This window comes from Cucumis melo, chromosome 6, assembly GCF_025177605.1.
Source record: "Cucumis melo cultivar AY chromosome 6, USDA_Cmelo_AY_1.0, whole genome shotgun sequence".
Lineage (NCBI taxonomy): Eukaryota > Viridiplantae > Streptophyta > Magnoliopsida > Cucurbitales > Cucurbitaceae > Cucumis > Cucumis melo.
Window position 1 is genome coordinate 29,476,399 of NC_066862.1, and position 25,377 is coordinate 29,501,775.

General features: G+C 34.2%; 1 protein-coding gene and 1 long non-coding RNA gene across 2 annotated transcripts; both read left to right on the forward strand.

Annotated features, from left to right (window-relative positions):
* Positions 1-122: 122 nt before the first annotated feature.
* LOC103490882 (uncharacterized) lies at positions 123-19,040 on the forward strand. The gene is made up of 9 exons (XM_008450620.3): positions 123-2,258; positions 2,387-2,744; positions 3,946-4,030; positions 5,150-5,206; positions 8,546-8,605; positions 8,698-8,892; positions 13,735-15,229; positions 16,343-16,522; positions 18,351-19,040. Exons 1-7 carry the CDS (start codon positions 953-955, stop codon positions 15,202-15,204), a joined length of 3,531 nt encoding a protein of 1,176 aa, XP_008448842.1. The 5' UTR covers positions 123-952; the 3' UTR covers positions 15,205-15,229; positions 16,343-16,522; positions 18,351-19,040.
* Positions 11,382-12,588, forward strand: LOC127149955 (uncharacterized). The gene is made up of 2 exons (XR_007821857.1): positions 11,382-11,461; positions 11,584-12,588. It is a non-coding gene; the product is annotated as an uncharacterized LOC127149955 (long non-coding RNA).
* Positions 19,041-25,377: the final 6,337 nt, after the last annotated feature.

The following is a 25,377-nucleotide window of genomic DNA, read 5'->3' on the forward strand; positions in this document are numbered from 1 at the left end:
CAATTTCCCTAAAAATGGATGTTATAACCATTTATTTTCACACTTTTGAAATTGAAAAAAAAAAAAAAGAAAAAAAATCGATTTAAAGTGAGTCCGGGAGAAAACTAAAATTTTAAATAACTTAAAATACAAACAAAACTGTGAAAGAAAAATAGCGAAGAAAAATAATCAGTTTTCCCGATCGTTGCAAGAAAGTAAGAAAGAAAGAAAGAAAGAAAGGAAACCTACAAGAGATTGGGATTGAGGCGTTGATTCGCATGGCTATGGAGCTTTCGGCATTGCATCGTAAGAATGGTACAAGAGCGTGCATCACGAGCTAGAGTTCCATGACCTAATTCGAACGAGCGGCGGAGCTACGGCGGTGCAACCACGTGCTTCGGTCGTTGGTGCGGCGAGAAGGTCTGAACTTGTAGAACTATGATAAGAATTGAGGATCGTTGAACTTTGCCGTTGTTGTTCGGAGAGGGAAGTTATAGTTAAAATTAGGTTAGGCGTGTTGATTCTGGAGAGTTCAGGTCGGGGAACGGAGCTTCTTGGACTCGAGGTAAGTGATGAAGTTCTGTTTTCGGAATGGTTAATAGCTATTGGGGATGTAATTGGGAATGATGCCATTTCGGACTGAGGTTGATGAAATTGGGGTGCGGAGTGGCGAATTTAGCTGAAGGGGATTTGAATCTTACAACGCTAACAAGTTGGGGAACGTTCTTGCATAGGACAATATTGGAACTTTGAAGGCCATTGATACTTTATTGTATATATAATACAGACCATTTCTTTTAATAATTATACATATGGGCCCTTATGTCAGTTTTTCACTTAAAATTTCGTTTTCTATTAGAAATACCTTCACTAGAACTAGAAGCTTCATCACGTCTGAGCTCTGAAACGGAAGGTTTGAATTGTGATACCATTACTGGTTCTGAAATTGTTGGGATGAAGCTTTCAAACCTTGATGGAAATTCATAACCGTGTCTCTGGAGATTTTGGGCAGGATGAGGAGGTTGTGCAGAAAATAACAGATTCTTACATGGGTACATGTGAGAAAGAACTTCAGAAAAGCGGGTCTAAAAGTCCTAATGAAAATAAAGAGGACTTAAACATGCAGCCAGAGATTGAGACTGGTCAGGTACAACATGATAGATCAAGTGCGGGGACTGATACGAATGATATTAGTGCCCAAGAACTTAGTTGTAAACCACCTCAGAAGCCCTCAGTGGACTTAGAAGATGAAGATGCAATTTGTACACGCACAAGGGCTCGTTATTCACTTGCTAATTTCACACTTGATGAACTTGAAAATTTTTTACAAGAAACTGACGATGAGGATGACCTTCAACATGTTGATGATGAAGAAGAATACAGGAAATTTCTTGTTGCAGTGTTGCAGGATGTAGACGGTGACAGCAAAAGTCAAGAAAATGAGACTGTTGAAGACGAGGACGAGGATAATGACGCTGACTTTGAGATAGAACTTGAAGAGGCACTTGAGAGTGATGTTGATGAAGTTACAAGAGACTTGACTCAAAAGGAGAACAACAGAGCTGTAAGACGACCAGAGACTAGACAGAATAAGCGTTTAAAAGCGTCCGTTCAAAATAGCAAACGACATTTAGGACAGGCAAAGCGGCCATTGCGACCACTCTTGCCAATATTGCCTAATGAAACAATTCCTTCTTTTTCCCCTCATGATGGGAAAACCTTGGCAACTTGGAATGCTCCTACTTCTCGGTCTTCTGTGAATAAGGATAACTTAATAAATGGTTTTGCACCAAATCAAATTGGTCAACTATACTGTTTGATTCACGAGCATGTGCAACTTCTCATTCAAGTCTTTTCCATATGTATATGTGATTCTTCTCGACAACATATTGCCTCCCAGGTACATGGATTGATCTCTGAGATGCTTCATAAACGGAATGAAGTATTGGCATGGAAAAAGGTTCCATTTCCTGGCATTTGCTTTGATTTTCCATGTGTTTATTCGTCAATGCCAGATGAAGTAACCAATAGTAGTTTCCAAGCGCAAAGAACGTTGGAATCAAACGGCTTTTGTGGTGGGCAAATCACGGGGTCTGCTCAACAAACCTACCAAAGGGTTGCATCACAAACAACTCATGATAGAGGGCGTGATTCTGTTTCTGTTAGACAGGTGGTTGAAGGCTCCAGTTGGGCACCATTTGTAAGTGGCCCAGTACTATCTATGCTGGATGTAGCTCCATTGAATTTAGCTGGAGGCTTTTTGGACGATGTTAATACTGGTAAAATACATTCTTAAGTGCTCTATGATGTTGGGTAAAGATTTAGTCTCGAGTTTTTGATGCTATGACAATCTTCTGATGTTCTAACTGCATTTTATATTTTTTTATTCTGTGGGACCGCATGCCAGTTGTTCAAGATTATCGAAGACGTCGTTTGGAATCAACATCAGATACACCCTTAGAAAGAGAACCGCTTTTTCCCCTCCCTAGTCTCCATGCATTTCCTGGAGTTAATTGTGAAGGTATGTCTGGAAGCATCTCATCTGTCAACACAGCAACACTTTCTCCTAGTCAACAGCCACCTAAGAAGTCATTGGCAGCTGCACTTGTTGAAAGCACCAAGAAACAGTCTGTTGCCATGGTTCTAAAGGACATTGCGAAGTTAGCCCAACAATTCTTTCCTTTATTCAACCCAGCATTATTTCCTCATAAGCCACCCCCCGCTGCTGTGGTAAATCGGATTCTTTTTACAGATGCAGAGGATGAGTGAGTTACTTTCTATCCAGTCCCGTGGAAGTACATTTTTTTCTCTCCTAGTCATGTTCACTTTTTGTTTCACTTCCCTGGTTGCTGCTTCTTATTACTTTAGATTGCCAATGGTTTATAATATGTTTAACTTTGATAATCTATTTCTTCCTGGCGATGCATATGTGCTGATATTAAACATTAATTTTTTTTGTCCTAGTATTTTGGTCAGAAGTTCACAGAAAGATGTGAATTAGATGAGCGCTGTAAAAGGGGTCATGATACTTGCCACGAAATCTTCTTCTTTCGGAGCTTTAAATTGAATGAAATAATGAAATTTTTTCCTCAATTCTTGTAGAGGGGTCAAGAGGTTTGTTATGTCCTTTTGCATTCTTTCATTTTGCTTAATAAAAGCTTGGTTTTCATTTTAAAAAAATCAATTGTAGGAAGTTTTTGTTCACCCCATTAGTTTGGAGGGTGAATATCTTGTCACGCTCTTTGTGAAGTTTGGTTTACTTGGAAATGACATAACTAGACTTGTGCTGTAAAAAACCGGGTTTTGATTCCTTTTAACTTAACCATATTCTAGGAAAAAGTGTTCGTGTATTTTAGCCCATTTCCCTCCTTAACTGCAAAAATTGATGATGCCCAACCTTGAAAGATATATATATTTTAAATTTCTTTTAGGAGTGAGCCTTGAATGAAGGAGTTTTCTTTGTCTTGTTTGGAGAGAAGTTTGTCTCCCCATTGCTTTAACGACCTTTGCATCGGTAATGTTGACAATGGGAACATCGCATTCCTTTCTATATGGAAGTCAAAGTTTTGTTGATCAATCTTATTAAGTTTTCCAATGGTCTTTATGGCTTGCAAGAAGATAGTAGAGTTTCCTTAGACAAAGAAAAATCCTTCTTGAAGAGCGTCAAGGTTATCTGGTGTCATGCATGGTGAGAAGAGAAATAATATGCTCTAACTACAAATGATTAGATCCTGAAGGATGTCAGGGGATGAATGAGTTACCTTCTTTGCACATGATGATAAGACAGAAAAATATTTGTTTCAGATTGCCATCCTTTGTGATTATGTGATTTTCCATATTAAAGTTATCACACTTTAGTTCTGTAACTTGTCAGAAAGTTAGGATTTCCAGGTCAATTCACACAATTATGGACTCCTGGGCATGCCATTCACTGGTTGGTCATACCTATTGTTGATTCATATGCAGGTTATTAGCCCTAGGATTGATGGAATACAATACAGATTGGGAGGCTATCCATAAGCGATTTCTTCCTTGCAAATCTACACATCAGGTACTTTGGGCTTTAGATTTCAATCTTTTCTTCTTCTTTCAACGTGTGTTTGTGAAATATATCAAAAGAGAATTTTATACAAATGAATACAAAGTTCCTAAAACAATAAGATAATCTTTCTACGTATAGAGAATTGGAAAGGAAACTAATCCTATTTCTAATTAATCATGGAAACTAATACCAATCCTAATCAGTTAAAGATTTAGCCACGATACCTTAATCCCACTACATCGGGGGGAGGGGGGGAGGGGGGGGTTATAAATTGGGAATCAAAGTTCTCGTAACAAAGCTTTGTTAGCCAAATGGCTATGACATTTCTCCTCTTAAGCCCAATTCCTTTGGTGTAGGATTATTGTTAATAAACATGACCACCATCTTTTTGAGTTGCTGTCTAAGGGGGTTAAAGGTACTCATTGGAACTTGTGGAAGAATATTTCCAGAGAACTCCATTCTTTTGTTCACGTGGACCGTTGTGTTGTGGGGTACAAGAGGGACACGTATTTTTGAGAAGACCATGGGAGGGTGAGAGACTTTTTTGTCCATCGCTCCCTCATCTTTATCATTTGTATTCCCCCAAAAATATATTTTGTTTACTTCTTTTGTGGTATGCTGTTTATCTTTCTGGTTTTGTTGCTTACTTTCCAAATAGGTAAGTGTTGAATGTGTTCGCTCTTCTTTCCTTACTTGAGGGTCACCTCTTTAGGCGTGGGAGAAGGGATGGTGTAAATTGATCCACTTACAAAATTTTGGGGTTCAAATTGATATAATTATTCTTTCAGAGTTTAAATTGATAACACCTCTGATATTTAAGTCTATAAATTGATATTTTCCAAAAAGAAATAAAAAGAAAGAAAAACGACACTGGAATGATTTTGTTTGTCCAAAGTAGTGACTATGAAATTATTACATTTTCCTCTGGTGTTTCACTTGAAAATATGGATCTAATAATTTGAAAATTTCTATGGTAGAGCTCAATAATTCATTTTAGTGTGGTATTGAATTCTCAGTATGTTTTCTTCTCCTATAATGCGTGTGCTTGCTATATTTATTTTGCATGTGTCATTCTATATGAGAATATCTTCTGTACCTCTTCCTGATGTTCTGTTATTCATTTTGCAGATTTTTGTTAGGCAGAAAAATCGATGCTCGTCAAAAGCAAATGATAATCCAATCAAGGTATGTTTCTATCTTTTAATGGGAAAGTGAGACGTAAGCTTTCCCTGATCTTATTGAGATTTTAAAAGAAGATACTCTTTCGGTTATCCTTGATCTTTTCAACCCCTTGCATGTCTTACATGTATTGTGCAACTGTCTCTAGTGCAAAGAGTATAGAATTTCTAGATGGTTTTGTTAAATCTGAAAAAACAAAAAAATTATTACATGGATTGAGACTTCCTTGTTAACAGTATTGAATAAAGGTTTAACTTGGTCTTCCTCTTGGGAGCAATCCTAAGTCTGTTTCTTTATAGGACCCTGTGGTGGATAAATTTTGGAAAAGGTTAGCTTCTTGGAATAAAGCTTCTTTTCTATAGATGGTAGGCTTATCCTGATCAAATCAGTCTTTGGCATTCCTGTCTACTTCTTTTCCCTTTCTAGAGCCCTATCAGCGTGTAAGAATCTGGAGAGGATGATGTACGATTTTCTTTGCTGAAGAAGCTAGAGGCAAGGGGTCACATTTGATTAAATGGGAGGTTATTGTGAGACCAGTTACCTTGGGTCGAGGGTTGTGAAATCAGGAAACTTAGAGTGCCAAACAAAGCTTTGTTTGCCAGACAACTATGGTATTTTCTCTCTGAGCACAATTCTTTTGTGGTGTAGGATCATTGCTAGTAAACATGAATACATGATCCTCATTCTTTTGAGTGGTTGTCTAAGGGGGTTAAAGGTACCTTCTGGAATTTCTGGAAATATATTTTGATAGAGCTCCCTTCTTTTATCCATCTGGTTCGTTGCGTGCACTTTAGGAGTAGGGATCATCGGAGTGAAGGACATGTACTTTTGGGAAGATCACTGGGCGGAGGACATACTTTTTTTCTGCTTTCTTACTTGTTTGTATCATTTGTCGTTCCCAGAGGTCATTTTGTCGAAGACTTTCTCATGTGTTTATGGAGCTCTTGTTCCTTTTCTTTTGGGCTCCTTTCCTCTCTTTTAGATAGTGAGGCAACAAGGATGGTTGCTCTTCTTTATTTGCTCGAGGGACACTCCTTTAGAAGAGGGAGGAAGGATGATAGAGTCAGGATCCCCAATCCTTTGGAAGGGTTCTCTTGCGAGTCTTTCTTCTAGTATTTGGTTGATCCTTCTCCTTTAGGAGTGTTGGTCTTTATGGTGTTTTGGAGGATTAAGATTCTTAAGAAGGCGGGGTTCTTTACATGGAAAGTCCTTCGTGACATGCTAACTTGTTGGATCGACTCGTGAGGAAGTTTCCTTCGCTTGTTAGGCCTCTTCGTTGAAAAGGCAGAGGAAGGCTTGAACCATATTTTCTAGCATTAAAAATGCTCTTCCCAAAATTGTGCACAAAAAGAGCCCCTCGGACGATCCCAAACAAAAAATCCAAGCACAAGACAACAGAAAACCACTTAACCAGGACAAACAAAGAACCTCGCCAGAAAGAAAGAAATTAAACCAAAACACACGATATAAGAAAAGCTAGCCATGAGTACAAATTTTTCCAAAATTGATCATGTAAAAGTTTTGGTACTACACAATTTTATGATATAAATATTTATGTCGGAAACCTAGAGCCGAACATAAATGTGTAGTACCAAAGCTTTTACATGATCAATTTTGGCAAAAGTTGTACTCATGGCTAGCCTTTCTTATATCATGTGTTTTGGTATAATTTCTTTCTTTTTGGCGAGGTTCTTTGTTTGTTTTGGTTAAGTGGTTTTTTGTGATCTTGTGTTTGGATTTTGTGTTTGGGCTTGTTTGAGGGGCTTTTTTGTGCACTATTTTGGGAAGGGCATTTTCGATTTTGCAAGTAGTGTTTGAGATTCATTTCTCAAGACGTTTGATACGATGTGTGTTCTTCACAAAGTTGCTAGTGTTATGATCAACAGCTCCCTTTTTCTGGGGGGGGAGAATGGTTGTTTTTCATGGATTTGGGGGGGGGGGGGTGATATTCTGGGTCTTGTGAGGTGACCGGAATCTTAGGGTGTTTAGGGCTGTGGAAAGGGACCTTAGGGAGACTTGGTCTCTTGCTCACTTCCATGTCCCTTTGTGGGGTTGGTTTCGAAGACTTTGTTAACTATCTTTTGGGGACCATTTACATAGTTGGAGTCCCTTCTTGTAGAAGGAGCTTTTCCTTTTTGTGGGCTTGTTTTTTGGAATGCTATTTTGTCATTTTTTTTTCTCGAGGAAAGTTGTTGATTTCACTACCAGAAAAAAGATATTGAATAAAGGGGTTGTTGATGGAAAAAGTAGGGGTGGAGGTGGCAACAGTGGGAGGGGAACAACAAAGGAGGTGGCTGGCGTGGAATGATGGTTACTCTTGGAAGAGGAGATGTTTATATCTCACGCAAGGGATTTGAGAGCAAAGCGAGAACTAATGAAGCATTGACGGAAGAATTAAAGAAAGAAAACCTCCTCTATTTCTTTGTCCCCAAGAATATCTCCATAATTATTTTCGAGAAGGTCAATGTAGTTCTTACTTCACCTCCCACTAGCCACCCTATGGAAGTTGGCAGTGATGACATTTCCGTCCTCAGCACAACTTACCTTTACGTTTTGTCTACCACTTAGTTTCCCTTCTCACAAGCTCAACATACTCCCAATCCCCATTGATAGGAAGACGTTTCTCCTCAAGAACATTGGTTAACTCCCCTCCTCTTTCAAACGATCAAGGTCTTTTAGCCTTCCCAAGACTTCTTTCTTTTTTATTCAACAAATCGCCAGCACCCTGTAGTTCCATGCTTTCAAAGAATCTCTAAGGGCTTTCAAAATGTTCCCATGAAATGATATCCTTCCCACTTACCAAGGGGCTCCACCAGCTACAACAAGGGGAGAAAGAACTTGAAAGATGGGGTCCAGCATATTTTTTAATCTTAAAGGGTAGGGACCCCAGATTCTGGGGCCTAGAGGCTGTCTAGCACTGAGGAAAGCTTACATCCATCCATTGGATAACAGAAACTGGTCGATCCTGCCCACCCATTGGATAACAGAAACTGGTCGATCCTGACCACCCATTGGATAACAGAAACTGGTTGATCCTGCTTTTATATGCCAAGAAGAAAGAATCAAATTAGCCTTACATGGCACTTTTACACCGTATGACTTTTTATTCTGTTTTTCTTTTGCTCCATAAAAAATCTTTTCTAATTGTTCTGCTTTCATATTCAAGTATTTCTATCTTATACAAAAAAATATTAAAGTCAATTGGAGAGTTATGTAGCACCTTTGGCAATTGGAAAGTTTCTTCTTTCCCCTCTTTTAATTAACTTCCTAAGTTTAATGACGTCATTTATATTTTTGATAAAAATTAAAGATTAACTGTTGATGTAAGACAATTTCTCCTTGCAGGCAGTTCGGAACATGAAGACATCGCCTTTGACTGTGGAGGAGATAGCACGTATTCAAGAGGTTTTGACCAGAAGCTTTGTGAATTCATTATCTATATGGTTGCGCATTTGATAAATGCCCCTTTTAACTTAACCTATGAAATAATTTCTCAGGCACTTAAAATTTACAAATCTGACTGGATGTCTGTATGGCAATTTGCTGTCCCGTATAGAGATCCATCATCATTAGCACGAAAATGGCGCATTGCCCATGGAATTCAGAAGTCTTATAAACAACAAAATCCAGAAAAAAAGGAGAAACGACGTATATATGAATCAACACGGAGAAAGATGAAGGCTGCAAATCATGTAAGTAGGCCATATTCTTCTGGACGACATTTCTTTTCTGTCTCTGAAACCATTTACAATAACTACTCTTACACATTTATTGTCATTGTTTCAAGATCTAATGAGTTTCAACATTCATGATTAAGAGAGTTGGGAGATAAGGTATTCACCTTATCAATTTTTAGTGAAATACTGGCAACACTCTCCTGGCAATAATTATAAACGGAGAGTATCTATTTAATAAAGAGATCCGTTTCCTTTTCAGAAAAAAAATAGTAATAATAAATGGAGAGTAATGCAAAGAAAATAAAAAATAAAAATCAATGATCCCAGGAGGCATTGAAAGAAAGATCCCAAGACTCCCTAATACTCTCTCCCCAGTAAGTTCTTTTTATTTATTTTAAGCCATTTCCCCAAATTTTCACCTAGGGGACAGTTCGATTTCTATCAAAATAACTTACCATTTTCTTTGATGCCCCACAAGCATTTAAGCCTTTGACATCCTTAAGAACTATTGCTACAATGCTAAAGTAAAGTATACTCGTCCTTCCTTAAAAATTTAACTTGAAAGAGCTTGAGTGAATAGCGCTCAAGCATCTTCCTCGTTCTTACAAGTAGTGTACCACTTTAGAATGTTTGGTACACGACAAAGTTTTGCGTATCTTCTTACCTGGTTGAAAGTTCAAAAGGTCAAAAGGCTAAGATTTATCAGCAAGGCCAGCCAGCCAAGCTCTCTCTTCCCCTTCCGAGTGACAATTTCATTGCTAGAAAAGATGTTTTCCATGAGTGGTAAGAAAAGAAAAACTATGCCTTCTTGAATCCGGTATATCTTTACACCAAAGTAAAGCATAAAAGATGGCGGACTCCAGTATATCCTTTAATGCTTTGTAATTTTTTTGGAATATTCACGTGTTTCTTTTCTAATGTAAGAAGATTTGGGTTAATTGGGTAATATTCTAGGTTAATTTCTTTTTTACCCAACTAGTGATAAACTCTATAAGTAGTAATCTTCCCCTTTTATATGAAACAATTACTATCACTTCGATAAAAGATGTAAAAAATTGATTCTTGGAAGATTATTCCTTGAAGCTTTTAGGGTACACCATTTCCTCCCATATGTTCCACAAAACAGCGGAAGGAATGCAAGTACATAAGTTTGCTTTAGTAGTTTTGAAAGGTATGTCGATGAAGGACAATCAAAGCTAGTAAAACGTCATTAGGTGTAACCACAGCTCAATCGAAGGCTGTTAAAATTTCCAACCAAATGTCAAGATTGAATGAACCCTTGAAGAACAAGTGAGAAATAGATTCAAGGTTGGGAATGACAGAGACAGTACAAAGAAGGAGAGATATGGAGCCAAGGGCTTATTCTCTGAAGGTGATCCATCATGTAATTTTGATACTTCCTACAATAAAAATTTCACACGTTTTAGGCAAGGGCATCTTCTTATCTTCCTGTAAATCTCCTCAGTAATTGGTGGGTCATAAGAAGTGTATGAAGATTTGGTGGAGAAGACGAGAAGTCATTTTTGTCAAGCTTCCAAGTCCAAGAATCCATACTAATCAAGAGGCCGTTTGGGGCCAAGACTATCTAAGACTATAATAACCATCTCTTGCTACAATAAATACTATTTAAAAGTCTTCAATTAGCTATAGTAAACACTATTTCAAAATCTCTCATTTGCTACGGTATTTATTACTTGCCTCCGTTTTTACTATTTTTTATTTATCTATTTTTTATTCTTTGCTACAACGTTTACTGTTTCCTTATCAATTTAAAATAGTTTGAATACCAAACACATGCTATCATAACCCAAACTAAAATAAGCTACACCCCAAACATAAACTATTATAATTTATAACCCAACTATAATAATCTAGACTATAATAACGCACTCCTTGCCCCAAACGTCCCCTTAAGGATTCGACCATAATTCCTTTTACCCTAATCCTACTACATCACATACTCTCAGTAAACTCAATTGTGCTTATTCTTTGGCGTGCTCCTTTGGTTGCAAGCTTGGTCATTGGCCCTCTACTTACCTTGGCTTGCCTTTAAGTGGTAACTCTACATCTTCTGCTTTTGGCAACCGGTTATTGAGCGCATGCATCGTAAGCTTCACAATTGGAAATATGCCTATATATCGAAAGGGGGTCGACACACTGATTCAGGCTTCTCTCTCTTGCCTGCCGACATATTATTTATCTCTTTATCATGCTTCTTCTGCTGTTATTCGTACTTTGGAAAAGTTGATTTGTGATTTCTTTTGGGATGGCGATCAAGGCATGGATGGTATGCACAACGTTGATTGGGAGACTACTCAGCGTGCCCGTCTGATGGGCGGTTTGGGTATTGGTAATTTTAGTGTTTGCAACTGCGTCCTTCTTGCCAAATGGATCTGGCGGTTTTTGCATGGATCTAATGCCCTATTCCGGGTTTTTGCATGAGACATCTCATTGTGGCAAAAAAACTATTCCTCTAACTGTATTTGGCCTTTGTCTATTCCGGGTTCATCAAAATCTCCTTGGAAGTTCATTTGTCGGACTACGGCTTTGGTGGTCAGCCGCACTCGGCATCATCTTGGTAACGGTACATCTATCTCTTTTTGGAAGGCTCCCTGGCTTAATTGTTGTATTCTCTCTAGTATTTCTATTTTCCCTCGCCTCTTTCGTTTGGATCCTCCTTAACACAACAAAACTACTCAGTCATAGTACTATCAATACTGCTCGTTTCTAGCCAAATCATCCATAAGAGATTTGACCGAGAAAGAGGAAGATGGATCGATAGTCCAAATCCAAGAGTCAGAGACCTCACGAAAACAGACTGTAAATGCTGTGATAAAGCCTATGCCTTCTTTTTGTTTTTACACAGTAGTAGTTTTGTTGTGTTAAGGAGGATCCGCCCACTTTGCCCTATTCTCTTTCCTGTTTTTCTCTGGTTTTTTAGTTTTGCTGTACTAGACTGGACTTCGTTCCCCTTGTTTTTTGGTTCCTTATTTCTAGTCTTAATTGGGATATGATGTTTTGGTGCTAAGGGGGTGTCGACCTAGTTGAAATGTGCGGGTGCACTTTTTGATCCCCTAGTTTTTTCGCTGTTTAGACTTTTTTTATTGCTCTCATTGTATAATTCTCTTGTACTTGGAGTTCTTATTATTAATAAAGAAGTTTGTCTCCGTTTCAAAAAAAAAAACCACGAAGGAACAATGATAATCGCCGATCATATTACTTCATTTTGGGATGAAAATTTTATATTTCTTCTTAGAAAATACTGCTGACTGTCTTCAACGCCATATCCCATACGTGGTTATCTCTCCTTCTTTGTGTCATATGTGTCATGCTCATTCTGAAACTGCTGCGCACCTTCTTATTCATTGTAATTAAGCTTTTTGTTTTTGGCGATCTATTCTTGATACTTTTGGCTGGTCGGTGGCTCTTTCCCAGAATATATATTTTTTTTGAAACTCAAACAAACTTCTTTATTAATAATATGTTTGATAACCTAGTGGATCACCCATTTATTGGTTGGAAGAAAATCCTTTGGTTGGCTATCATTCTGGCTTTCTTTTGGCTTCTTTGGGGAGAGCGGAATAAGCGCCTTTTTCATAATGTTTCAACATGCTTTGATCGTTTCAGTGATTTGGTTATTTCTACTGCTTTGTATTGGTGTAAAAATAAACACCCTTTTAAGCTTTTAAGTCTTTCTTATTTTGTTTCTCATTTGCATCTTTTCTTGTAATCACCTTTTGGTGCCCAGGCCTTGGCCCCTATTTCATTCAATTAATAAAATGTTTCTTTTCCAAAAAAAAAGAAAAGAAAAGAAAAAACCTTTTGCAGTGTAAGCCTTTTCTGATTCAGTAAGATGATAAAGCTTAGGAGATTTTGGTGCACCATCTCCAAACCATCCCCAATCCATGTGCCAAAAGCCAGTATTAAAGCCCTTGCCAATGTTGCAATGGATATTATTTTTGTTTCATAATGTGGCTCCATGGATTTTGAGAAAAGGTTTGGCAAATAACCGAAGTCTTTAAATGAAAATGACAAAAACCATATTTTGTATTATTGTGGACTGTTCGTCAATGAATTAAGCCATGTTTATCACAAGTGAAACATAATCAATCGATGACTATTTGAAAAGTGAACTCTATTTACTTATGTTTATTGTTGTTTATCTGTGTTTTGGAATTGCAATGAAGTATGTGGCCCACCTCCAAATCTATAATCAAATGCACAATCTAATTGAGGAACAAAGAATGCTCAATCTGATGGTGCTTGAAAATTATGGGGGACCCACTACCTTTATTGTTAGTGTCACTGTTACCATTACGGATACTTTTACTGTAACAATATGATAATTCTGAATCTTTCACAATTACTATTACCTTTTATTATTTTCGTTAGGGTCGAACAGTAACGGTAATAGTAAATGTGACAAATTCATAATTCTTTCTTTTTAGAGAAGAAGACAAATTTTGTAATTCTAAGTAAATGTGATTAAAAGTAATTCAATTATGTTCGCGATTCAGGCCATTACAATTGATCCATTAAAAACATTTCATTCAATTACACCAATGTTCGTCATGCATTGGTAAACATGGCCTAAAAGGTGATATTAATGATTAAATAAGATTTACCAATGGGGCTTACCTATCTACAAATTACAAGTTGGTATTAGTCTGTTGATTATGTATAATATAAGCGGTAGCTAGCTGAAAATGTATGCTTGCCATCCAATTAGATAGTGAACCCACTTCACCACTACTAAGTTTCACTAGTGCTTCTGAATTTTAAGTATAAGGTAATGATCGATGGTTGTGAATTTCATTTCACTGATGGTTTGAGCTTTTTATTTTGATGTTTTCACAGGATTCCAAGTTTGAAAATACTGGCAGGATAAACAATAATAGATGTGGGAACGTTGATAATGATGGCACTCCTTTTACAAACGAGGCCTTTGATACAGAATGGAGACCAGGTACCTCCAGTGGACTCAATCTCGTTGATGGTAATCTTCCTTGTGATATATTACCGGAAAAGGATATCCAGGGCAAAGAACAAAGTAACTCAGTTGAATCTGGAGACATGCAAACGCAGAAAAAAGATGTTCATTGGTTCTCTTCTGGACCAGTGCACTCAGAACCTCCACAATCTCTTTCAACCCCAACTGGACATGTAACACCCACTACGAATGCACAGAATCTCAGAGTTTCAGATGTGAAGTCTCCAATCTACTCTAGGAATTATCGGGCTCGTAGATCTAATAGTTCACATTTGGTCAAACTAGCTCCAGACCTTCCACCAGTCAATCTTCCTCCGTCCGTTCGTGTAGTTCCCCAGTCATTTTTCAGAGGATCTGTTTTTGGAGCACCAGCAAAGGCTTTTGCAGCCAAAAGCAATAAGGAAATTTCTCAGGCGATCAATACAGCCAATAGCAGGATGAACAATAGTAATCCATCAAACAACACACACAATGTCATCCCACTAATGGAAGATGCTTCTAAAACAAACATGGAAGAATCCAGAGCTAACAATGATAATCCTACTGAGACAGAAAGAGGCACAGATTCTGATCTTCATATGCATCCTTTACTTTTCCGGCCCTCGGATGATGGATCTGTGCCTTATTACCCTGTAAATTGTAGTTCTAGTACGTCTGATACTTTTGGTTTCTTCTCAGGAAACCAACCTCAGTTGAATCTCAGTCTATTTTATAATCCACAGCCAGAGTACCATGTTGGTTTTGAAAAATTATTGAAGTCAAAGAAGTTGACTTCATCACATAGCATTGACTTCCATCCCCTCCTGCAAAGATCTGATGATATAGATCAGGGGCATACGGCTGCATCTTTGGATGGCAGATCTCCTCATGGTCACAACATATTTGGTGCTGTACAGAACCAACCTTTGGTTAGTAATGGACAGTTGACTAGGGATACGGAATCCTTTAAGCACGGTGATAAGAGTTATGGTTTGGATTTAGAGATACACCTTAGTTCAGCATCCAATAAAGAAACCATTCCAGGGAATAAAGTATTCACTGCACATGATCATTCAAAGTCAGTCACTGTTAGAAATTCAGAGCGATTAGAGAACCTACACAATGGTCACTTGAATGGACAAACAAGAACTAATGAAGAGGGCAATCTTGTTTCTGATGCTCATCCCCTCGTTCAACCATCTATAGACAATTGCAGTGATGACGTGGATGACCTTTCTCACCCAGGTATCATTATGGAACAGGAAGAATTAAGTGACACTGACGAAGAAGTTGAAGAAAATGTCGAGTTTGAATGCGAGGAGATGGCTGACTCTGAAGGAGAAGATGGATCTGACTGAACCGATTACTGATTTGCAACATAAGGTAACCTTACACTCATGTTGACGTTAAAGATGCTTGTATAAAAATGGTTGGGATTTCAGTATATAATTTCTTCCCTCTAGTTTAGCTTATGCATGCATTGGTCAATAGTAGATTCTTAACAATACAATAAACTGTGATCTTTAAAATATGCAATTCCAAATATTGACAACACTATTACTTCGTACAAATTTTTGAGGTTTATGTGACCTTAATGTCAATATTATCTGTAATGCCTTAAGTTTAGAAAGAGGACATAAATAAGTCGATATCACATTTGAGGGAGAGTGATCCTGAAGACATGAAAGTAAATTTGAGAAAAGGCTTAAAATTGAAATTTAGTACCTATACCAACAAGGTAGACTTACTTTTCCGGTGGCTCCATCATAGGAACTCTAAAGTTAAGCATGCTTAACTTTGAACAATTCTATGTTGGGTGACCTTCTGGAAATTTTGCTAAGATGCATATGAGTGAGAACAAAGCATGCTGAAATGGCCCGTGTCGATTTGTTGGGACAAGTTTCACTCTAATTAGCATTTAAGAGATGCAAGGACGATGTTGGCAAGGCCATCAGTTGCCAAATTCGGATTCTGAATCTTGGGCGTGGAGCATTACGTTATCAGCTTCTCATAATTTGTTTATAGACATAGTTGGCAAGGGGTTGTTTTTGTGAGGGTAGGACAAACTTAGTTGTTCCGCTTGTGCTATAAAATATAACTGTGGTTATTGGTGGCAGTACAACAGTTAAAGAAATTGGTCACTTATCATAATAGCCATCTGAATGGGCATTAAAAATGATAAGGCGAGTGTTAAAACATAGGTGTTGAACAGAAATAAAACGTGAGGGTGGTACTTCTCTAAACCCTAACCTGCTCCTAGTGGAAGCTTCTCATGCAATTGAGGCTCCTGACCCCACCCTCCTGTTTCTAGGTGGTTCTTGACAAAACAAACAAGAAATAATTTGTACTTGTCGGTGTGTATGTGTGTGGTTGTTCTGTCATCATATCAACTCTCATTCTATCGTCAATCCGTGTTGCAATATCATTCTGTAATAACTTTTGGATGGAGGTGTATTCTGGGCTGAAATATACCATTTCTGATAAACTCCTTGGCAGAGGGTTATTCGAAGTCCAGGCTAAGTGCTGGAGACTTTCATGTCCATCGTGGAGGAAAACACAGTATCATCATCATCGCGAGTTGCTTTGCCATTTCTCTCAGAATTGCTTTATATATTGCTGCGGAGCACTTGTTTGAGAATTCGATTCAATTTTGGAGACCAGAAAGTCATTTGCAGTGTGAGTATTTCTAAACTTCTGGATTGTTATTAGATTTTACTCTTTTTCTATCTTCTTCTAACACTTTGACATCTGCTTTCTAATTTCAAACCTTTTCCTGGAAAGTGCGCTATTCCAGTCCCTTTGTTATTTAGAAGTATTTTAGGCATTATGTAAACTTTATCTTGTGCTTAAAGTCCAATAATTTTACAAGCTTTCTTTTTACTCACTGCTTGGTTTTGTGTTAAATTTTTACATCAAGAATGACATAGTATAGTTTCTTTTGAATGCTAATGTTCTCCTGAGCTTTTCATTCACTTCATCTTCATCTTTGGCAACTAACGGGAAGTACTTTATATTTTAGGATATCCTTTGTGTTCAATAATCGTCTATATTTATATTTATAATAATACTAATAACATCAATAGACCTTGTTGTTTGATCATAATCGGTAAAAATAAGAGGTGAAATTTACAAGTGACGAACCTTTTCAAGCTCCCAAGTCTATAGCTGGAAAGGAAAGGTTGTTTCGCTTTTATCTTACTATTTAACGTTATTTCATATTTAAGTTTCTGCATTAATAGTCTTTGTCAACATTCATTTTAAACCTTTAGAGGGCGTTTGAGGCAATGAGTTGGTTATTGTAGTCCTAAATTACTATATTCGGATTCCAATAGTTCGTGCTTGGGATGTAAATTATTTTAGTTAGGTTATAATAGTATACGTTTGAGGTGTAAACATTTTAATTTATGAAGAAAATAGTTAATACTATAGCAAATATTTTAAAAAACGATGAATGTAAAATAGTTCAAACTGTAGCAAATAGTAAATAATGTAGCAAATGAGGGTTTTGAAATAGTATTTGTTGCTAACCGCAGACTTTAAATAGTATATAATCTTAGGATAGTTTGTCCAAACAACCTCTTAAAAACTAACTTTCAAGGAAGGTTGACTGGTATTTTGGGAGAAAGTTAGACTTTTTGGTCAAAGTGGAGACATATTTGTTCCCTCCCCTGTAATCTTCATACAAAATGGGATTGGAGAGTACTTAGAATCAATCTTTTCTAGTGATATGAAGGTGCCTCGAAGTTTAAGGAAGAGTTAAATCTTAATAATTTTCAGAGTAGCAATTAGCAAATATATGGTCAAATGTTTCCTCTTTTTGGAATTTGATCCATTATAATCAAATGAAACATGTCGAGATTGATCACCATTTTATTAGTGAAAAGATTGAGACAAATACAATAGATTTGAGATATGTCTTTCCAGAAGCAAGTTGCTAACACGTTAACCGAGGCATTGCATCGAACCAGTCTTGTTGGATTAATTTTCAAGCTTGGAATGTTTAGCATAAGCCATCTAGGTTGAGGGGAGTGTAGGAAATCAAGCTTAATTGATTTTGCTGCAAGTAACTGACCTTAGCTCAGCTGGTAGAGCGTAGAACTGTAGTTTGGAATTCAACTCCTTAATTGATTTTGCTGCAAGTTAGGAATCACTAAGATTGTTTATTCTATGTATATTTTATTTTCATATAAATTTAGATTGATTGTTAAGTCTATTTCTTTGATTGAAAAATATTTTGTATAAATGTGAGTGTTTCCTCGCCGGCTCTAGAAAACATGCTACAACGTTTCTAAAACATTTTTAATTCTAGAAATGTAATTATACTATTGATGATTTATCATTCCATCTTCCATAGCATTTGGTTTTTTCTTTCCTTTTCAAAGCTATCATATCTTTTTGTTCTATTATACTTTTGCCGCCATATTTATTAATCTTTTTTATTTCTTAAAAAACTGAAATCTAAATAACTGCTTCCTTTGGTCTGACTTTCAACTATCATTTGTAGGATCTTATACCTGCCCAACGGAAGAAGATGAAATAGAACCCACAGCTCGGGGGGTAAGACAATATGAAAATCAGACATATTCGTCATCCGTAAGTGTTTTGGATCCCTTCTTTGAAGCTGTCTGGCAGTTTAAGGATATTGCAGGTACCATTCCATGGTTACAGTAAGATTCAAATTTGCCAGATACATTCTGATCTTGGTCTTGGTCATAAGGGCTTTTGAGTACCACGGTAAAACTGCACCTCCTTCATCCCTACATATTATTGAGAAAAGAGGACAGAGGGGAAATATAATTCTGTAGAGCCGGGTAATTCTGGGTGAGACTGAGATGGCTCGCTATCTGATCCATTGGTAATCTATCGTCATATTGGATACATTGTCTTACCGTTCTCTCAGGATGAGGAAATGGCATGATCATAATCGACCACAAACACATACTTTGATATCCCATCAGGAAATATGGAACTAATGGAAGACAGGATTGGATTTGCAGTAGAAAGCAAAGGCAGCAAAGTGAGATTAAGGAAACTCTAGGTTTGACTAACTCACTTTTTCAGGTTGGATTACCTGTGAGGTAAACTTGAGATCTGCTTCATTCTTATGTCCAATTTGCTGTTAAATATGAAATGTAAATAATTATACTATGTTTTATCATTTCTGGTCAACTCTAATGAAGGTTCTTTTCACAAATGTGAAATGATTTTTAAGGAAGAAAATAAAGTAAAATTTGGAAGAAAGAAAAGGAAGTGTTTGGTTTAGAAATGATCTCAAGATGAGGCCTTGAGGGTAAATTGCTTCTATGATTTATAGGTACACTTTATGAGATAACAATAGATAAGTCCTTCCTATCTTCAAAGACTTTGGTATAACTATTTGTTTTTTTATTTTTGATATTTAAAATTACCTTCACGAGAAAGACGTAATTTTAAAAATCTGATTTTGTTCTTGGAATTTTGTTAAGAATTAAACTCTTTTTGCTTAAGGAAGATGAGGACTAGTATTGTGAAAGAAAGAAACACAATTTTCAAAAACCAAAACGACTCAATACAGTTCGAGATTGAATAATCCATATGGTAATTGATGTTTTATTAACCGAGTTGTGTTTGGATTGATTGATATTAGTTTTATTTTATTTTTATCTTTTTTAGAATTACATTGGTTTTTATAGTTCTGGAGTCTATTATAAAATAAATAGGAAGGTTTTCCGAATGCGTCAAGAAATGGTGTACCTCCTCGGGTTGCATTAATATCATTTATTGGATGCACCTTAAATGCTACATTATGATCACTAAATTGGCATATACTACTTCATTTTAATCCATAATTCTTTTAATTTGGATTAAGGTTAATTCTAACTTTTTAACGATGTTGGTATGCTCTATGAAATTATGAATTTACATCTTCAAATTACTGTCCAATGTGGTCAATGTTTATTTTCATTACACTCCAATACTTGTCTACAAATGAACTTTGAAGTGTTTACAAGCATCTTTTTTATACTTATGAATGCTTTTTTGAAAACTTATAAAGTTTTCGGATGAAACTTCTAATAATTTTTTTTTATTATAAACTTTCAATTGCATCCAATTGCTAGCGTATTTTCTTAATTATTTTTTACAGCATGTGTTTGATTTAATTGGTTGCTGGAGATAATTGATATAATTGGTTAACAGGATTGACCACGGGAAGTGGTTGTTAACGGTGTTGGTTTTTGAAGAGCGGTGATAGTTGACGATAACTATATAAAAGTTGATTTTAAGTGTTTCTCTCTAATCAATTTATATTATGAAATTCATTATTTTAAAAGTTATTTTGAGTAGTCATGTGTTCATTCTTAAACAAAAAGTTGAAGATAAACTTGAAATGTTAAATCGAATACATTCTTTTTTTTTTTAACGAATTAGTTCATATTTTAGTATAGAAACTCATGTCCGTGTGGACATCCCTAACCTTCCCCTATGCTATTTGAAATTTTGAAACTTCTTTTATATTGATTAGAAGTTTGTCGTTAACATTGGGTTAATCGGAAAATATTGTACATTTTGGCAAAAATAAATTAGAAAGAAAGGGTTGTTTAGAAACAAATTAGGGAAAATGAGTAAGTTTTTTATTTTTCATGGAGTGTAGGGGTTTTTTTAAGAATAAAAAAAAATACAAATTATTTACATTTTGTAAAAAAAACTACTAAAGACAAAAACTCATTATACTTGGTTTTGGTAAATAGTTTGTCAATTTAACGTTTTTTGACAATTCTCCTTTTTATTTTAGTATTGAATTTCTCAAATATTGTTTTTAGTGATAAAATGATTTCTTATCTTAAATTTAGGGTTCAATTAATTCCTAGATTATAAAATGATTTTTTTAACAAAAATTATTATTTAAAGTAAATTCTGTTTCAATTTGGTGTCAAATTTTATGTTTGTTATAACTATATTGTAGATTTGAATTTTGTTTCAATTTAATCTCAAAATGGAAGAATCGGTGGATTATGTTTCAATTTTACTTCATATAAAATTATTTTAAATTAATTAATTGACATTAATATCAAAGATTGAAGGTGGGCATTCAATGAAATAAAACTAAAAGTGAAATTAAAATAAATTCAAATATTAGTAAAATTATAACATTATGAAACATTGCAATCAAACGATATCTTAGCAATGATCTCATAACAAGTCTAAACGATCTTGTACCATTGTATCAAGTCTAAACAATCATGTACTCTTGTACCAAGTCTAAATGATCTTGTATCCTTACCTAGTCTAAACAATCTTGGTCTAAACGATATCTTGTAGAAAGTATAAACGACCTCGTAGTAAGTTTAAACGATCTCGTAGCAAGTTTAAATGATATTGTACCCGCCTACTTAGTCTAAACGATCTCGTAATAAGTCTAAACGATGTTGTACCCTAGTATAAACGATCTGATCTTGTACCAAGAAGAATAAAAAGACAAGAAATGAAAAAGAAGTAATAAATTCGTAAAGAGAAAATGAAGAAATTGGTAAATATTTACATAAATAACAATAATATTGTAAAATGAATAAGAAATAATAGTAAGAAAAAATTAATAATAAGAAAAGGAGATGAATAAATCGCAAAGAAGAAAAAGAAAAATAAGTGAAAAAATGGTCAGCATTATTCAAGAGCAAACCTAGAATTTATGAAAATATCACGAGAGCTATTTTGATGTTTTGTCATATTTATGAAAATTAACCAAATAAAAAAGTAAACAAAAAGAAAAATAGCAAATTAAACGGCCAGAAAACCATCATTAATTTTCCCTAATTTGTTTCTAAACCATTTTTCTCCCAACATTTTCCAATTAACCCATTGTTGGTCTAACCTATCAAGAGTATAAATTTATCTTGTTCCTATTCGAAATTATCTACTACAATCATTTTTATTATGAACTTTTATTTATATTATATATATATTTATAATAAGTTTTTTTGGAATTGTTATCGAGTTTATAACGACATTTTTTGAAAAGCTATAAATATAGCAAAGTTTATTACAATATGATACATGAATAATAGATTTCATTCATAGATAAAGTCCGACAAATTTTACTATATTTGTAAATATTTTAAAATATAACTACATATATACTAATACTTTAAATCAAATTATTGTATGTAAAATTGTCTAAGAAAATTACGAGGACGATTAAAACTACTATTCCGTTTCAAAACAACATTATATTTATAATAAGTTTTTAACAATATATAGTAATATTAACAACAAAGAAAATCTCATTTACCTTATAAATATCATGAAATCATATTTACATTGTGGAATCTCTAAATATCATGAAATCATAAAAGTCAACATCATATATATTTACTTTTTTACATGAAACATATGGGATATTCATTTTTATATTTTTAAGCAATGAGAGAGAAGAGATGGTTTAGAAGAGAGAGAAAGCATGCTTTTCACGTGATCGAGGCTAGAAAGCAACATTTTTTTAAGAAATTTGATAGAGTAGATAAAAATAAATAGTAGTTTATTTTAGTTAATATATTAATAATTTGCTATATTTTTTTTAATAGTTTGATTTATTTTGTTATATTTCAAAATATTCTTAATATAATATTTAGAAAATTTTGATTATTTTACTTTTCTAAATGCGAAAACTCTCTGAAAAAGCAATATAGAATGGAACAAAAGAAAAAAAATCAGCCTATATAAATTTGATTGCAAGGCATAGTTCTTTGAAAAAATTATATATATATATATATTCATTTTCAAATATTTAATGTTATAATTTTCTTTTACTTTTTGATGAAGTTTGGTTTTCTATGTCAATTCCATTAAATTTAATCGAAGCCCATTGGACAAAATATATGAATCCAACACTATTGAATAGTTGAATAATGCACATTGATGAGGATTTTCATGTTATTAATATATGACAGGAAATTGGGGTCATATTGAATTAAATCTTGTTGAATTCAGAGGATTTTGTAGTTCAAATTCTCACTCTTATACTAAAAAAGATCGTATATTATAATTTATCATATAACCTTTCTGAATGTTATTGCATAATTTTTTTATTTTGGACATGAAAAGGAGTAAATCGAGTTTGAGCTACTATAAGTAGACTTTCTCAAATAGGGAAAGTGATTCTTTCTTCCTTCAAGTTTCCCGTGAAAAGAAACTGCAAACCCCCTTTTATCTATCCTCCATTTTCTCATTCAGGTCTCGAAAGGGCTTTATTGAGTTGACAAGGTTAGGAGCAAAGCAGCCCTATAGGGTAGCCGATCGATCGACAAAAGTAGCAACTCTTTCTTCAGTTGAAGTTGTAGTTCTTCTTCCTGATTTTAAATATAGCACAATTAACCAAAATATAAAATTTCAAATATATCACTTGTAGACATCGGTAGACGTTCATTGAAATCTTGTTGTTTATAATAGTTTTGTCGATTACAATAATCTCACTTGTTTGAAAGGACTATAAATGTAAATCTACTCGAAGAATAAGCGTTTTTTAATTAATTATATATAATAAATTAGAGCTCTAATTATGATTGAGTTTAGGAAAGAAAAAAATTGATACATCACTTAGTTGGGACTTTGTTGAAATTAATGCGTTTTTTCCTATGTCCAATATTGTAATTTTATTCAATTCTTCTTTCAATTAATGAACTTTTAGAATTTCATATTGTCTTTTGTCAAAGTTAACAAGTGACCTTAATTAAAGTTGTAGCATTTATATAAGTTTAGGTTTTGAATCATATGAAAAAAGATACATACATACATACATACATACATACATACATACATACATACATACATACATACATACATACATACATACATATATATATATATATATATATATATATATATATATATATATATTATACTTTGCCTTCAAAAAGGTCAAATTTAAATTTATCCCTAAAAAAACAAAAAATAAAAGAAATAAAAGTTGAGTATGTATTCCAACGGAAAAATATTCCAAAGGCTAATACGAACTTATGTAAATGATCGTTTTTATACTATATGTACAAATATAGGTCAAATATGTACCTTATCCATTATTTGAAAGTTCTAATTATTCACCAAAACTAGTCTAACTCAATTGACATAGGAGATGTGTTAACAATAAGGGGTATATATGGATCCGATCCTCGTACCCCATTGTTTTGAATAACAAAAATTACAATTATGCATTTTTCTCAAATAGAGAAAAAATTTATGTGTGTTTGAAACTCGTGAAATAAAATATATGAGAAGCATAAAAAAGAGAGTCAATAGACACACAAATTTACGTGATTCACTAACGATGTGTTTGTTACGTCCACGAGATAAAGGGAGAACAATATTATTAGTAAGAATGTTAAAGAAAATACAAGATGACACCACTTGATTGTTCATAGCGTGACAAATAGATTAAAGACAATATATCATTTATACTTTCAAATAATATTGTTGTTCTTAATTAAAAGTAATGTTCATGCAAAACAACGCAGAAGAATTAATATATATATATATATATATATATATATATATATATATATATATATATATATATATATATATATATATATATATATATATATATACACTACCTATTACGACAATGTGTATCTCCCATTCCAATCTTAATTATAAGAATTTTAAGGAGAACGTTTCACTTGAAGCAATATTTATGTCAGTGTAATGACATTGTCGGTGCTGGACTTATATTTGTATGTTTTTCAAGCTCATAGATATATCACACACAAAATTTACTGTTCAAACTTCAAAAAAAAAAAAAAAAAAAAAAAAATCCTTTACCAATTTTTAAAATTGAAGACCCAAATAAATACAAACCCAAAAACACAACCCAATTTTTAAAAGTGAAATAGATACAATGTCAAACATTATGGTATATAATTAGAAAACACTACATTCCGAAGCTACATTTATTTTTATTTAACTTACTTTAATGTTCAATTTTAGTCGGTCTTGTGATAAACTTTATTTTATAAAAAAAATTTATTTATGTTGTTATAAAGATGGTAAATAGTCGATTCTAAAAATAAAGACATTCACAAACATAGTAAAATGGATCAAAATATTTATAAAATAAAAATGTCTTTTATTTACTATCATTTCTACTAAATAATAAAAACAGAAGATAGAAGAAAGACTAATGGTGAAATAAGTAAGTTAATGTAATGAAATAATAAACGTTAGTGATCATATCTAATAAGCACTTCGTTTCGTAATAAAACCACTTCAAAACTCCACTAATTAATAATCAAAACAATTAATTAATCCAACAAAAAAAATATTAATTCAACAAAAATAAAGAAAGAAAATTAAAAAAACGCAAAGAATCAGACAATGAGAGGAAAAGAAAAAATACGGAAACATCAACGTGGAGCAACATGAAACCTCCACGTATACAATAAAGACGCAATTAATAAATTACAAAAAGAAAATAAAATCACATAAGACGAAAATATTTAGAAAAAAAATGAATAAAAATTTTAGAGATTGATCCCAAAAAACGAAAAAAGAAAAAAAGAAAA